The 17,201-nt window shown below is 42.4% G+C and overlaps 1 protein-coding gene across 1 annotated transcript; it reads right to left on the bottom strand.

The window, feature by feature from the left end:
- Nucleotides 1–9,003: 9,003 nt before the first annotated feature.
- On the bottom strand, nt 9,004–13,377 carry PAQR8 (progestin and adipoQ receptor family member 8). The gene has a single exon (XM_054569477.1). It carries the CDS (start codon nt 13,348–13,350, stop codon nt 12,286–12,288), a length of 1,065 nt encoding a protein of 354 aa, XP_054425452.1. The 5' UTR covers nt 13,351–13,377; the 3' UTR covers nt 9,004–12,285.
- Nucleotides 13,378–17,201: the final 3,824 nt, after the last annotated feature.

The following is a 17,201-nucleotide window of genomic DNA, read 5'->3' as shown; positions in this document are numbered from 1 at the left end:
GACCAGCCGCGTTCGTCGGCCACGTGAAGCACCATGGTAACGCCAAACATTCCGAGCTTCCGCGAATGGAGGGCGGGGCCTGAGACTCCAGAGTGGCAGGTCTGCGCGTGCGCCGCTGGCGGGACTTTGTATTCTCGCGGTGAGATGACCGCAACGAAAGGGGCGCGGTTAGTGGTTATTGAGGAACTGGCCCTGACCCTCTTGTCTCCAGACGCTGGGACGTGGGAACTGGTGGGCGGGGTGGGAGGAGGTGATTGAGGGGACGCTGAAGTTCACGCAGTGAAGTCCAGTGGTCGGAGCGGGCCCTTTGATGAGTCAGAGTAGAAGGGAACTTCCTTCCTTCGCTCCGCCCCAGTCTTCACCGTGCCCACCGGCTTCCTGGGCTTGAGCGCTTTCTCTCAGCTCTGGGAAAAGGGCTCTCGTCCCAGTTCACAATGAAGTGTAAATGGACAGAATAGTCAGAGATGTAAATTACAGCATATGGAATAGTGTCAGTAGAATCATAATAACTATATATGTGGCCAGGTGGATTCTTGAAATAACGCGGGACCACTCTACAGAGTACTCGATTGTGTATGTCGTACATTTGAAACTGATGCAGAATAATATTGAATGTAAACTAAAATTTAAAAACTAAAAAAAAAAGATATTACCCACCCTGATATCTCTTCTTGGGGGCAGGGGTTAGGACTATTCATGGTTATCTCTCTGTTGCTCAAGGACGTTCAGAATGCAATCATCTTGTCCCTAATTCTTCTTCCACTACATTATCTTTTTTTCCACATTCGTTTTTCTTCTACTATCAATTCCTGCAGTTCTGCACCCTCTCAGTTCTTGCAGGAACCTAGCATGTTTGCCTCAGGATACTCAATATTTGTTGACTGAAAACCTACAGGACACTGAGGGCTGCTCTCTAGTTTGTGCCTACCTGCAGCAGCAATGAAAAGAGCATAACCACAAGGGGAAACACATCTTCAAAGAGAAAACTGTAAGTCAGAAGACTACAAATAAATGAGGTGAAATACTCTCAGAACCATAGCTATTCTCACCTTTGGTGCTTTTTACATAACTTAATTAAATTATTATTCCATAAAAGAAAATGTAACCCTCTTAAACATTTGCAAAAAGAAAAAGAAAACGATTCATCAGCACTGCAGAGCTTAAAAGAAAATTAAAAAGCAAAAAAAAAAAAAAAAAAAGAAGAAGAAGAAGAATCCAGGTGTTGGATTCATTAAGTCTGAAATGGAGCCCAGGAACCTGATTTTTATAACACCTCTTTCTGTTCATATAAAAAATAAAATAAACAGAGCCACTCTGAAATGGAGGTGGAGCTGCCACATCAGAGGAACTGCCTTGTAGTTCTTATGTCTCAGATCTTTGGAATGTTAAACATGGCAAAATAACCTTTGGACTGGGCCTAAACAACCTTGTGCCTTGCAAAAGAACTGTTTGCAAAGGTAACAAGAAAGCAATTATTACGGCTACTGAACTGCTAAACTACTGAGCTGAAAAATTAAAAACACTGTATAGGATTAGCATCACTATGTTATCTGTACTAATAGAAATGCTTTCCTTCTATTGGTGTAATTGTTCCCCTTCTCTTTCTCATAAATACCCATTGCCTTTGTCTCCTAGTTGAAACATTATTTGTGCTTCTGCGTCAATTATTGTTTCCTGAATAGCTATCTTTATTGATTTCAATAAATGCTTGTTGCATCTCACTTTGAAGGGTCTTTTTATTTTTAAGTGAACAATAATGAGCCAATTTAAGAACACGATAGAATAGCAAGCCTGGCACAGAAGGCATATCTCCGTGTCATGAGTAAGTGACTACCAATACAGACAACAGCTTTAGTTTCATTGCTGTGTGTCAGAACAAATCCCCCTGTTGGGTTTCACAAATGGGCATGAAGCTCAGGGGACCCAGGACATGAATCCATTAGTGGCACCTGAAACAGGTTTTGGTGGTTTCTGCCACACTCTGCCCTGAGAGTTTCTTTTCTACTAACTATTCCTCTCCCCTCACTATTTCTGTCTCCTGTTCTCCCTTCCCCTTTAAACCTTTTTAAGTTTTAATTTTCTATTGGTATATTACCTTAATGCAGGCATTTAATACATTTTAAAATATTAATGAATGGATTAGCATTGTTGAAGTTACTGAAAACTTTCAAGTATCTGTCCATTGCATTATATCTTAGTCACTGACCTAGGATGGAAACCAGCCACTGGGAGAATATTTCAAGTTGGCAAGTTCAAACTTCAAAGAGAAGATGCTTCTTCTGCTTTTCTCTACCTCATTGATGCTAAGTACCCAGAATCACTGAAAACTAGAATCATTGCTGGCTTTCCATGGTAATCTGAAACCATTACCACTTATATGATCCCTTTCTCTGCTCTCTTAATAAAACTAAATCCATGGCATTAGGTTATACTTTGAAGAGCCCTTCTGGCCTAAGTGTGTGGTTGCACTGGAGTCCAAATTCCCTGAGTTGGGTAGGGAAAAAAGTCCATGGGGGCTGGAAAGGGTGAGTCATGCCTAAACTTACCTTCCATTATGTCATCTCTTTGTCTTTAAGGAGTGTCCTCTGCTCAAAAGTCTTTTTTTCCCCCAGAATAGCACATCAGTTAAATGGTCAATGGAGTGCTTTTAACTACTATCGCACCCTAGAAAAGCATGGTGAAGAAAACTTCTCTCCATCTATGACATCATAAGAACGCCATCCCCTCTGTTGAGGGAAAGTCAGGCAGTGGTGAGTCAGCACTAAAAAAGCACAGGCACAGGTCTGTGAAGAATGGGGGTGAAAAAAAGACAGGGTTTTAGAAAACTGCTTAAGCCCTTGAGAAGGTTTGGCATAATTAAGAGTTTATATCCCATTTCTCCCAAACGTGACTTCTGAAGATGGATTGCACTTCAGTCTGAACTCACTATTTCCTGCTTTGTGGACCAAATAGGAGAAGACAGGAACCTGACCGCTTCTGTTAATTAAAATAGAAAGTGCCATGGTTGTAGACTGTGCATAAAGCCTGGACTCAGAAGACCACAGAAGCATTGCATGACCTTAGCAGGTTGTTTCAATGCTTCGGAAATGAAAAGTATGGAAACATCAGGCTGCCAGGAGGCCATGCCTGAACCAATGTCATGCTGAGTGACATCTCTCAGGGACTCCTGAGGAGTGGTAGAGGCAAGCAAGGACCTACTCAAAATAAACATCTCCTTTTTCAGCATTTGCCCAGAGCTGGCTTTATGCTGAATTTATTTTCAATTCTATGACATTATTCTTCAGTACCTAAAAATCACTGGACAAATATCAAATTGAATAGTGGGTGCACGTGTGTGCACACGGTCGTGTCCTATTTCTGCACTGATTTGACACTCTACCTCCCTCTGCTGGGTGAAAATGGTACACCCAGGTTTCTGAAAAACCCAATTACACACCAGCAAGTTTGAAAGGGTTGGGGGTGTGACTAGTGTTTGAATATGGAAATAAAGCTTTGCAGGGGAGTGTTCTTGAGTCTGAGTGCTCTCTACCTTTCATTTCCATCACTCTTTGGCTTATCTCTGGGATCTCTTATCTAAAAAGAGTGAGAAGTAAGTAAGTAAGTAAGTAAATAAATAAATAAATACAGTGCCCAATAAACTACTTTGATCTTTAGGAAGTATGGATTCCAAGCACATTTAGGACCCACATAAAAATCTTCATTTGACACAAAGTCACACAATTTGGATTTAGATTATTTTAGTCTTGCCATGGGCTCCAGCCAAGCATTTGAAAGCTTGTGTCTCTGCTGCTTTTTCTTCCCTTAAGTCAAACCCCCAACCTATGACTTTAGCTGATTGATTTGGAATTCCCTTCCTGCTGAAAAAGCCTATCAAATTTTACCTAAGTTTATTGTGAGAGCTGAGGAGTAGAGGCAAGAATCCAGGTGGGCTATTGCCAAGGCTGGGCCCAGGAGCACCGGCTTCAACAGGGTGGTGTCAGATAAGAAACATTTTTTTTTTTTACCACACTGAAACTGACTGCTCTGATTTTTTCCTCTGTATTTAACATCCTCCCACAGAGGTTCTACTACATTTACACATGTGATAAGCTACCCATCAGTATGTCCTCTGGGTTTATGTTTGAGGCCCACAAATCCCATTTCTCTCTTTAACGCAGTGTAGGTGAGGGGAGGAAGGTGCCCGCCAATGCCGGTGATAGTCCACAACATGCAGATAGAGTATTGAAGAAGGAATGTGGAGGAAACCAAGAAATTCCCTGCCACAACACATGAAAAACCCTGGCAAAATAAACCCATGGTAATCTGTTATGAGTGGAGAGAAATCCCTTCCAAGGGCAGAGAGCACTCACTCTGGCGAGGGACTTCCAAGAGCCCATAGAGAGGGTGCATGCATGTGTGTAGAACCCACAGTGTCCTGCTTGGAGTAAAGTGATAGAAATAATAATGGTGCCAATGATTGCCAGAGCACTTATGGAACACAAACTTTGTGCTAAGGTATATATTCCCACAGTAATATCAATCATATTTTGAGATAATTTGTTCTTGTTTGAAAAATAAAAAAGCACTGAATTGAAACGTTCGTCTTTAAGAAATTGTTTGAGCCCAAAACAGTGCTCAAATTCACTCGCATGAGGCAGAGGCTGTATTTAATATGTCCTAAAGATGAGGAAAGACTCACCAGACAAGTGTAGGGAAATAATTTGAGGATAGTTGGTCGTTTTTAAAACTGGTTTTGAGTCTTTGAAGATCTTTCAAGTGGTTACAGGTGGCTTCTGAGAACATTTGTAATGTAACTAGGTCCACATTGATTTCTAGCACAAAATACAGTTAGGAATCTCCCCGTTGGTAATATTTCACAAGTAACAGTGTAAGGATGGTTGCTTGGTAAAAAGGTCTAGAAATAAACCAAGAACTTCACCTTTAGTTTTATTTCATTTATCAGGGGAAAAAAATCGTATTACACTTCCCTCTCGTTTCTACACTTCTAATTCACACAATCAGCAATGGAGAAGTTAGACCAAAATACTTTCTATATTCACTTAATTTTGGTGCTTCAGAGTGTGGACTCTGGATTCCAAGGCCTGAGTTTCTGTTAGATTCCATGACATACTAGCTGGGCAGTCTTGGGTAAATTTTTCTATTAATTTCCCCTTTAGTAAAATTGGACAATAATAGTATCTGCTTCATAAGGTTGTATGAGGGTTAAGTGAAAGAATCTAAGGAAATAGCTCAGCTTAAGACTTGGCAAGGAGTGAGCACTAGATAATGTAAGCTGTTATTATTTTTATCCCTAGTTTACAGATGCTGCCCTGGATGTTTCAGTGCATTTTGCCCAGATAATTACCCAAAGTACAAACCAGTGCCAGCAGAACAAGGGAACATTCACTGCCTGTCAGGGAGGTGGAAGTCAGCATTCTGGGCATTTAAAAAATGATCTCTGAAAAGAATCTGGGAAGAATCCCTGAGCACAATGTGTCTGCTGGCCAGGCTCACTGATTGAATATCTTGATGATAACCTGGTTTTGTGTAGATTACATGGAAAAGAATTTGCTCTATTTTCTAAAGGAAATCTAATAATGCAGTTAATTAGTCCCATATATTGATAAATAAACAGCTATCCTGAATTTCCTTGGGCAGAACTTTTCCGCAGCATAACTTGTCCTGAAATCACAGTAAAAGCAAAAGTCCTTGTAAGGCTTTCACAGCCTGTCTCCATCTCCTCTTCTGCTTACCCTCTCTGTTCCTGCTGACCACAGACAGGCCCTTTGCATTTCTTTCTTCTGCCCGGGAGAGAGACAGCTGGCTCCATCCATAGCCTTTGTAGTCTTCCCTGATCCTGTTTAAAATTTCTTACTCACCCATCCCTCTGAACTATTTTTCCTTGTTCTGAATTCCTCCTAGGCACCATCATCTCCGAACATAGTGTATCATTTATTTGGTTCATTGTTTGTCTCACCCCCTCACCAACCCCCATGTAAGCTACCTAAGGGCAGGGATTTGTGTGTTGTGTCTGTTGTTGCATCCCTGATGCCCAGAACAGGGACTGGCAGCTGGCTGCATTCAGAGTTTGTGGACTGACTGCCAACGAATCCACACACCAACAGGCTGGGCCTTGCCTCCAGTGAAGCGCTTTCCAGTGGAGTACTCGCAGAGGGCTGAATTCAGGAGAGGCATTTCAAGGAATTCTTTCAACATGAGATAATGTTATCATTGGCTTTGTTTCCTGAGCTAGCATCTCAACCACAGCATCATTGAATTGCCTACATAATGTAATGCCAGAAGGGAGTGTAAAGTAACCATCTTGGTATTCCTGTGCACCGACAACCAAAGACTGTTGACCTTGTGCTTTATAAAGTAAAAGTATTAGGTTGCTTAAAATTTCTAGTTCTCAACTTATGGTTCGTCACTGCTAATTTACCTATCATTGACAATATTTTGACATAGACCTTCATTTCTCCTGAAGGTGTTTTAGTGATGAGTCCATAGATTATCTTTCCCCCTATTTCTGCATTTTCTTTAATAAGCATATGTTACTTAAACATGAGAAATAACCAATGACTTTTGGGAGAGGGCTTTCTACTAAGTCTGCATGACTCCATTATAAAGCAGAGAAACATTATTTTTTCTCCAAATCCCTTGTTTAAAGTCCTATCAGTTGTCAAAAATCCCTGGAGAGCCAATTGTTTGAAGAACTGACTATCATAGTGAAAGACAAGAAGGAGGGTTTACATAATCTTGGCAAGATTATTAATGCTAGATGAGTGTCTTGTCCAAGGATTTAAAAGTATTTTCAAGACACCATGACTGGAGGGTGAAATTTGACTATATAATCTAGGCCAAACAAGGGCCTCTGGCCAATGGAATTTATGGGCTTCTGAGAAGAACAAGAGGTGCAAAGAATGCTTTATCTGGCATCCAAGGAGATGATATGAAGTCACTTTTACTCAAAAAGAAATGACACAACCCTGGCTCTTCATGAGATACTTAGGATCAAAAGTTAAAATGAGATTAGGTTAAAGAATATACAATATGTAAAAGTGCTTTACATACTGAAAAGGGCTCTGCAAATATTTGGTGTTGATGTTTCTGATTAGCTGAGCCACGAATTTATCTGAAGGAAAAATGAGTTTGTGTTTAAACATTACAACTAGTTGTGTGCCTTAGAACCAGTCATTCCATTTTTTGAAAGTGTTTCTTAGTTTAATGGAGATCTTTTTGGCCTTACATCACATGATTAGTAGAAGCTCAAATGAATGTGGAAATGTTCTGGAAAGCATGATAGGATCTAAGGTGTTACTCTTTTTTTTTTTTCAAATCCTCACCCATGGAGGTGCTCACTGATTTTAGAGACAGGGAGAGAGAGAAACATTGATGTGAGAAAACATCACTCAATTGCCTTTCACACATGCCCTGACCGAGGACTGAACCTACAGCCTAGGCATGTGCACTAACTGGGAATCAAACCCACATCCTTTCAGTTTACAGGGTGATGCTCCAGCCAATTGAGCCATGTTGTCCAGGGGCTGAGGTGTTTTTCTGTAGACTTTGAGTTGGTAAAGGCCTCCTGGAGTCTAAAATACAGTGCATACCTCTTCCCATGAGAAGAATGTTAGGTAAGAAAAGCCCATGCTTTAGATAAATATGCTCCCAAAGTTAATATTAAAATTAATTTTTTAATGTGACTTCCCTTCCATATTATTTCTAAAAAAAAAATTCCTTATGGGATTAGGTGGGGTTTTGTTTGTTTTTTAAATTTAAAAAGGAGGCAACCAGAGTGCATGAAGCACTCGGTTTCCAATTTACTAAATCAGGAAGCTCTACACAGGTTGGAACCCTACATTGTTTTCCTGAAGATGGGACTTTATGTACCTGGGAAGTTTATACTACTTGTGGAAATATAGGGCTTTTCTGTGTCCGGATTATCAAGGATATCTAAGATGTAATTAAAACACTAGACAACAGTAAGAAGGGCTAGAGAAGTAGCAGAGTTAACAAGGACTGAGGTGGCTACAAGGTGTCTACTTTGCTAGGGAAGGGACCGGTGTATGGGGAAGGGATGGTTCCAGCATCTCTGTGGGGAAGTTTCTGGCCCAAAGCAGGTCCCAGCTTCCTGTGGTTTTGGCAGGCCACCTGGCCCTGGCTGTGATTGGGACCAAGACCTGGAGAAAGGAACCCTGTCTTGGCCCAACGTGCGAAGATGCTGATCCTCATTCAACAGACAGCAAACTCTGCATGCAGTTCCCTGTGTTTTTTCCTCACTGTGTAACTGCCAGAGCTAGCACAGTGCCTACCACCCACAGGTGCTTATAAATATAATACTTGATGAATCAATAAATGAAGAGTGATTAAATCATTCACGGTGACAACAGACACGTTTGCAAGCCGCCTAGTGCCCCTGCTGGTAATGAAAAGGGTTTGTTTGAGCAAGAGGGACATCCATAGTTCTACCAGTGATGCCCAGAGCCAGGGAAATGCTGTCTTCTTACTGTTATTGTGATAGTACTGCACGTAAAGCTAGAGTAGCCTAGAGAATCACCTTTTTAATAGCTATTTAAATCTAATAGTTGTGCTACAAAATCTTTTGGTTGATAGGTACCACATTTCACAATAGTACTTGTGATAGTATTATTATAATTCATACTTTTTAAATTTCAAAAATGTTGTCTATCAGTTAAAAATTTCCAAATCTTTAACACTACTGCCTGTGAAACTAGGAGCATTTATTCAATTAGAATGAAATCCTTAGGGAAATCTACTCCATAGCTTTTTTGGGGGAATATTTGATCTGCTCACAAGTGAAGATTTGGGGTGTGTGTGGTTTTGGGGAGGTTTGGAGATTTAAAAATTCCTTATACTTTCCTACTCCTAGGTGGGTATAAAGTGACATGACCTCTTCCTCCTGGCAATGATTGTGCAGATAAAACCTTTCTTTAAAATGGCCCTTGGCAAAGTAGCCCTTGCCAAGGGCTGTGTCAAAGAAACCAGATAGATGTTGACAGTACAACAATCCATATACAAAATCAGTTTAATGGTCATTTATGTAAGTAGATTTATATAAACAGAAAATAGTTCCCATTTTTTCCTTGCCAAGCAATCAAACAAAACACTAGGTTGAACACATTTAGTAGGCTGAGACCTTGAGGACAACGCCGGGCCCTCTCCGAGAAACACACGAGCGCCATCTGGAGGGCCTACTTGAAACTACAGTGCAGCAACTGAAGAACCTAATGGTTTTAAGCAGTAAGGTACAATTTGTGAAAAGGGGGGCAACACAGGCAGGCATGAATGACCTTCATCCTTCATTCTTCTTCTCATGGCCTGAGCTCCTGCTATTTTTCAAGCTTCCAGTGGAGGATTGAGAATGTTGTTATTGAATGAGGTACTTTCGGCTGAGGTGAGAAATGAAACCCTAGTATCTAAAGGGTATCAACATCAGCTTGTGAATTAAGGAGAGGTCAGGAAGTACTAGGCAAGAGGGAAACAGGCATATGTGTCCCCAGTCTGGTGCATCCTGCTCTCCCCTCACCCTACTCTGAGTAGGCCCTGGTATAAATCCACTAGAATTTTTATTCACAAGATGATAGTTTAGTTTTTTCAGAGGCATTTACATTTTAATAGGTTTAAAACATTAAAAAAAATTAGTTAAAAAAAGAAGAGAGATAAGGAGAATTTCCAGTAGATGTCAACTGTTTGCAGGGGTATAGTGGAGAAAGATAAATATCTCCTTTATCAAATACTTAATTATTCCTTTTTTAAAAAACTAGGTCTGTTCCATAACAATACACTAATTTTAATGAAAATGTTTTAAAAAGAGTATTTAATCCCTCAAAAGTCTGAGTAGTTAAAAACATCTGCATTTCCCATATTTATATATTGCTAATGATATGCTAGTATTTTTAATGAGATAGTAGTCTCCTACCCCAATGTTTCTCAAATATCTCTGGTGAAAATATTTTTTAAAAAAATTTTCAATCACTTGAGGGACTAACACTTGTGTAAATAAAACTGAAAATTTTATGACAATATCTAAAAGTTTAGTCTATCTTGTACTTATCTTGTTATAGACCATTTCATTTACAGGGCGCAGGCTGCATTGGTCTACATTTGAAGATCACTGCTCTACTTCCTGTTTTCTCTTAAAAAAGAAATCTGCATTTGGCCTAAAGATCTCTGCCACCAGTTACATTCAAGAGATGGACTTACGTCTTCCTTCCAACTTTTAAAACAACCTGGTCTTTGAATCCGTACTCATGGACATTTCAAACACTTTCTAATCCCCATTTTAAACTGATCCTCTGCTTAGAACGTGTTTGCACAACTCCTCTGTTCCCTTGCTTAGTTCAGCCCGATTCAGTTTGCTCACTGTATTTGTGATAATTTGGCCTAGACACCAGAAGATTGTGTAAGACACTTGGGCAGCACAGAAGTTCATGTATTTGAGGATTAAAGGGGAAACCTAGGAAAATATCTAGGAAAACTATGTAGCGGTCCAGATGTACATTTTCTTGATATAAAGATTATAGGAAAGCTTCCGTTGAATTTTTTCTTTTTCTTTTTTTGTTTTGCCAAAATAAGCAGGTTCAAAGAATCTTTTGATTGATAAGCAATTCTCTCATCCACTGGTTGAAAAGCAATGAATTCTTTCTTTCTTATCCCAATAACCCGAAACTGCAAATTCCACACGCACATATACATGTATACATACATATACATATACATATATATGTGGTAGTGTTCATAAATTTCCATTTATAAGGCACAAAAACCACAAATATCTCAGAGAAAGAAAGAAAACAAAGATTTGAAGACAACAAAATAATCTAGTAATAGAAGATGTTCATCAAACTGGAGTGAAAGCAAACCACTTCCCTTTTCAGGAAATAGGAACCTTATACTACTGATAGGAATTGCAGCCTCTGAGAAGGCCTCCATGGCTCAGCTCCTCTGTCAACGCAGCCCCTTTCACTGGATTAGTGTGAAGTCAGTCCTCAGAGGGGCTGCGTGGCCAGAACACATCAGTGCCAAGAACCACCTATCCCATAGCAGCTGCCGACAGTGATGCCCTAAACAGAAAATTCTAGCTACAGGGTGTGCTGTTCACCATTCTTACCCAAAGGAGCCATTAGGGACCAACCCAGAGTGAGCACACACACTCACCTCTCCTGGGGCTTGATTATTTGAAGGGTTCAGCTCTAAGTTGAGGCATAAATGCCTGTCTGAGGACCCTGAACTAGCGTAGTTATGTGGGTCCTTTGTGGGGTGGCATATATTTAAAAGGCTGGACCTTGGCCTCCTCTTGAAATAATTAGATCACTAGAGGGACCCTTAGAACCAATTCACTCTACCAGGGGCTTTTTGAACATGCTCGTCAAAATTTGGAGATTTCCTGGAGCTAACCCCAGATCTTCTGGCCTCTAAGGCAGCCCTAAGAGATCTCAAGTAATCTTCCAGTCCACAGGTATAAAACAGAAGGTCCCCTGATACCCAGGAGCATCCATGCTTGTTGGCTGGGCTCCTGGTGGCTCTTGGCACTGTACTTTCTAGTACCATTTCTAGTATTATATGAGAATAAGCTTCCTGGATTTTCACACGGATCTAAGCAACTACTGAAAATATGACTACTCCACAGTCCTGTATATTACCAAGGTATGGATGGGAGTGAACAGCACTGCAGAGAAAATAGCCAGGGGATGGCCTCCTGAGAAGAGGATCAGGGTTAGAGTAGATGACAGAGGTGGGACCATAAGTTGTATGAAATGAATAATTCATTGTCTAAGGGTTTCACTGAATCTTGAAGATTCTGAATTCTCCACCCTGGACAAGCTGAAATCCAAAGGAGATTGGGTCCTTGGGTCAATTTACCAATCACCAAAGACCAGCATAGGAGGATGGCCATTCCAACATGGTGTGGACTAGCCACCTACTTGTTTTCCAGGCCAAGTTTACCACCCCTTCAGCTCCAGGACGTGCCCCTGGAGGCCACACTCAGAATTCTGCTGAATTTTCAGGTATGAAGATGATCCCTAATTCAGTGTCCCATGAATCTTAGCCAAGGTCCCTTCTTTTCCTGTGCCTTGAAAGGCTATGTCTAGACGAAAAAGGAACATTCTTTTTATTAACAACTATAACATAACTCTCAAGTCTTTTGGCTTCCCAAGGCCATAGCCTTGGAAATATGTCTTACTGCAAAAGCCAACTCTTAAAAATAAAGTCAGCCTCTAATTTTGCATCGCATTTTCCCCGAATCAGAATGGGGTGCCTCCAACCTCGCCCCACCTGCCAGCCTCAGGACTCTTTCTTCATCAGTCTGGCCTTGACTTTGTGCCTCAGGAGAGCTGCAGTGGTGGCGCTGCAGGCGGTCAAGAAGAAGAAAGACAGACAGGCCATGTAGACAGACAGGGAACTGTGGCGCTGCAGGAAAATCTCTTGCCGCCCCTGGTAGTCCAGGAGGATGGCCTCTAGCTGGGAGAGTGTGCAAATAGACAGAAACACGTGGAAGAGCTGATGCCCATGGCCTACAATATCGCAGGAGCCTGGGAAGTACTTCTCAGGAACTGGGCAAGAGAAGAAGTAGGCGCTGACCAGGAAGAAGAGGATCTGGAGGGTGTGGTACCAGGCAGCCTGTTCCTGGCAGCCAGCCAGGTGGCACAGGGCCACTCGGTGCGCCACGGGGCTGATGTCTAGAATGAAGGCCAGCCCCGAGGGCACCACTTGACATATCTTCTTCATGACTGGGTAAGGCCTCTGGTAACGATACTTGGCATAACAACAGCCAGCGCAAGACAACCAGCCACAGAAGGCAGCCGCTGGCAAGAAGAAAAGCCAGAAGCGCTCGTACCAGGCCTGGTCAGAGGTGTAGAAGAAGTGAACCAAGGCACTGCCATACTGATAAACGCTTACGCCAATGTAGTCCACAAAGTAGAAAGTGTAGTGGGAGAGCTCCGACTTGGACTGCAGCAGGTGGGCCAGAACGCTGAACATGAGGTAAGTGATGGAGGACAGGACATAGAGGAGCAGGGGCAGGGTGCTGGCCGAGGTCCATGGCAAGGCCTCGGCCTCAGCAAAGGCCCAGAATCGCAAGAGGACGGCCAGAGCGGCCAACAAATGGGTCCAGACGTTGACCACCTCATTGTGTTTCTGAAAGAGGCTGAAGAAGTAGTAGCGCCACTTGTGTCCCGTGGGGCGGTAGCCGGTGCGGATGTAAGGCTCCCGGAAAAGCTGAGGCACATCTGTCTCTGGGACGGTGCAAGGCATCTTGGGAAGCCCATTCTCCAGAATCTTGGGCAGGCGACGCAGCTGCTGCCCACTGACAGACAGGGTGCTCAGGTGCTCCAGGATGGCCGTCGTCATGGTTGCCCAGCACAGCCGGACAAGGGGTGCGACCTAAAGAAAAGAAAGAAAAATCAGCAAAAATGTAATGAGAGAGGGACTGAGCTAAGAGAGCAAAGGAACTATGGGTTTTCTTAATGAAACATAGCTTTCTAGTGCAATAGGGGAGGCAGGGAGCTGCAGGCAGCTTCTTTGAGCCCTTTTTCCCATCGGCAGAATGACAGAGTTGGACAAAGTTCCCTTACAACCACAAGCACCCTGATTTCATCCCTACTCCCCACCACAGTATAAGGCCAAGTCACACTTATAAAATGGGAGTGTTAGCCACCCTGTTAAAATGATATTTAGAAAATAAGTAAGGGTAACTTTAAAGGCTTTGGAGTTTTCTAGATGCTATTAAAATGTAACTGTCAGACAGGCTTTAATAGTATGAAATATTATAATTACAAATACTGAGATTACTAATGATGGCCTACATTTCCTAAGCACCTAATCTTAAATTATTCACTGATTTCACTAGTAACTTGAAAATCTGAGACAAGCAATAGTAACTTGAACCTCCAAGTAAAGGCAAACAAATGAACATTAATTAGGTTGGCAGAGACACCTGTATATTCGGGGAAATAGTTTAACAGTTAAACAAAATTAACACATGGCCTAAATTTAACACAAACTCTAATTGCAAAGATCGGGTTTTTGTTTTTATTTTGTTGTTCTTGTTTTTAAATTATGCTCTGGAAAGGAGGTGGAGTTTTGGATTTGTCTCTTCTGGGTACCTAAATCTGTGATCAAGGAATTTCAGGCCTTAAAAATGCTGAACTTAATACTTGGAATCTTTGGTTGGCAGGTGAGCCACATAAGCACAGTGATTATTTCATAGAATATTTCATAAAATAGCTGCAAAGTTTCATGTAAATTATTGAGTCAACAAATGGATTTTTAGCATGTCTACAGCTACCTTCTATACTTCATATTTCCCAGACCCTTTTCCTGAGAAAGGTGCAAAACCTGAGTTACTGAAACGGTCCCCTGCCTTCGGAGCCCTTCTGCTGGGAGAGAGGCAGCAAGTGCTTCTCGGGGCAACACTGATTTTAATCTTCCTACTCACACATCTTAATCAACATCGAAAATGTAGATTAGACCGTATGTAATCAGGTCTAAAATGTAGGGCATGAAAATTAATAAAATGTGCAAAAAATTCAGGGAGACTTAGAGTCAAGTCCTGGTTTTTGGCCACTTATTGGGTAACCTTGGGCAGCTTACAGAACTCACTAAGTTTCAGTTTCCTCATCTGTAAGATGGGAATAATAATTTTATGTTGTCATATAGGTGGTTGTGATGGCTAAATGAAAGAATCTAAAATAAAGTGCTTAGCGCTCTGCCCGGTCCAAGATGGGTGTTCAGTAAATATTAAGTTATTGCTGTTATTTTTTATTACTCTGAACTGGGCTCTGTCTTAGGGATGCAAAGACCAATAAGCTATGATATCAGCTTTTCAAGGTCAGAGTCTGCTGAGGCAGACAAGTGGGGAAGTCATGACCAAAACCTGGGATGAGTGCTCCACTGGGGGCGGGCACTGGTTCACAGCATCTCTGCAAACACAAGCAAAACAGACAGCGGGACAGGGAGGGCTGTGCAGTCTTCTCCAAGTGACCCCTGAACTGAGGCTTGAAGGACAATCCAAACCTCCAAGAGAAGATGAGGGGAAAAGAGACCTCTAGGCACAGAGCAAAGTCAAAGGATGTACGCCAAAATAAGGACCCATAAAGCCTGGAGCACCCGAGGAGGGAGGTCGCACTGTGTGATCTGAAGGAGGACACTGGCATCAAAGACCTGTGGGCTCCAGCCCCGAGCCCCACCCTCAATGAGCCATGAACTCCAGCCTGGGCTTTGTCATCGGAGAAGCGGGGCTAATGATAAGGAGAAGCTGCCTCACAAGGCTGATGTAGGCCTATCATGACTATAATGCCTGTGAAGTGTTAAACGAAGTGTTTGGTTCCAGCTCTGCAAAAACATCTGCCATTATTATGACCATCACCGGTGGTAGAGGTGGGGGCACTTCATAGTGGATGGCCTAATGCCCTCTCCGTTCCTTGTACCTACTTGCACGGCACCCTCTGTAACCCTGGACTGAGCCCTTGGTTTAGCCAGGACTGACCAGTGGTTCCCTACCAGGAACGGGCCATCAACTAGTGCTCAATATAAAAATTAGAGAAACTTACTAAGAATTATGGTGTCAGTCAGAAAGACAGAAAAATAAGGGGAGAGAGAAAGAAAACTGTCATTAGAATACCTTAATTCATTTAGAAAGGAACAAAAAAGAAAAAACTAAGTAGTGCTTTTGCTGTCAGCCAGCAGGGGGATCCAAGAGCCTGGGTGATCTGTTTTGGACAAGGACTAACTGCCCTAGGTGGCAGTTGGTGACAGAGCACAGCAGGGGTAATGGGGGAGGACACCAAAGGTGGGAACAGGTGGGGTGCCCTGGTCCCAGGACAAGGGGGACCCACTGTGGGGCTGGGCTTGGGGCATGGGACATTTCAAATTGTCCTGTTGCTGGTGGCTGAAGAGCATGTAGTCTAGTGGGGCTGGGCTTGCAGGAGCTCTGGGGAATTAAACGTCTGTGTTCTTTAGACAAAGCCTTCTACCATCTCTTGTGAAACATATAGGGAAATCAGGTGAAAATATCATTCTGATTTTGTGGTTGAGTGAAATAGAGGTGAGTCCCTGGAGATACGAGCTGTAGACGACACTTCCCAGAATGCCCCACCTGCATCGACCAAGGGTGTTTCCATCATCTCTGGGCCCCCAAAGCAACTGGAGACAATTCTGCATCCAAAATTAAATGATATATGACTGCACAACTTCTGTTCACCTCTGCATCCTCAAAAATAGGGTGCCTAGCACAACAGCGGGCTCTTACAAACTGATGACACAGCTGAATCTCTAAAGAGAAAACCTTGGGTTTGGGTTGTCCATTGGTTGGAACCAAGCCCAGTTCAGACCAGGGAGCCAACTAGCATCTGTGTGTTTTAAGGAAGAAAGGACAGATCATGATGCTGCTTTATTGTCAATTTCCAGAAAACCCAGGAGGCAGAGCTCTGACCCCGAGTTCCTTCAGCCCTTGTATCACCAACCGAGCCTCATGGTTTTATGTTGACAAGCACTTTTCAGAAACTTACTTCCACTTTTATCTTAATTAGGAAGAGGTTTATAGAACTAAGAAGCAGAGAAATATAAAGCCAAAATGATATACACTTTAACTTCAAAGGAAAAGGTGCACAGGAAAAAAAGTTGGCAGAATCTACATTTCCCTTGTAAACGAGACTTCCTTTTTCAAGGATCCTTAAGATCACACCAGTCTCAGGGTCTCCCTAGCTCCATCCTCTGGAGTGTGTAACCCAATATCTACAGGGTGACCTTGAAGTTCCAGGGACGTGCACTCCATGGCCTTCTACTCAGGACATGATCTCTTATCTCCTTCAGCAATGTGGGTGATAAAAAAGGATGTAGATACTCTATCTGTGGGAGAAAACGACCTCAATTTCCCTTTGGAAGTCTAGGGTCAAAAAATTCTGAACCAATGATCAGAAAGAGGGGATTTTTTTTTTTAAATCCTCACATGGGGACATTTTTCCATCGCTGAGAGAGGCAGGGAGAGAAGCATCAATTGGTCGCCTCCCATACCTGCCCCGACCCAAAAATCTAGGTTTGTGTCTTGACCAGGAATTGAACCCATAACCATTTGGTTACAGGACAACACTGTAGCTGAGCCACAGCAGCCAGGGTGAGTGGATTAATTCTTAGTCCTTTGCTCAGCAACTACCTCTTCCACTGCCATAAAATTCTCCCTTTGTTTGAGAGCAGCCACCACA

Source organism: Pteronotus mesoamericanus, unplaced genomic scaffold (genome assembly GCF_021234165.1).
Source record: "Pteronotus mesoamericanus isolate MK-2021 breed Mesoamerican mustached bat unplaced genomic scaffold, CSHL_Meso_final contig_20, whole genome shotgun sequence".
Lineage (NCBI taxonomy): Eukaryota > Metazoa > Chordata > Mammalia > Chiroptera > Mormoopidae > Pteronotus > Pteronotus mesoamericanus.
The sequence above is the reverse complement of the archived record's forward strand: the minus strand, read 5'-3'. Positions and strand labels throughout refer to the sequence as shown.

Excerpts from the sequence above, each read along its gene's own strand:
- PAQR8 (XM_054569477.1), bottom strand. The coding sequence starts at position 13,350 with ATGACGACGGCCATCCTGGAGCACCTGAGCACCCTGTCTGTCAGTGGG.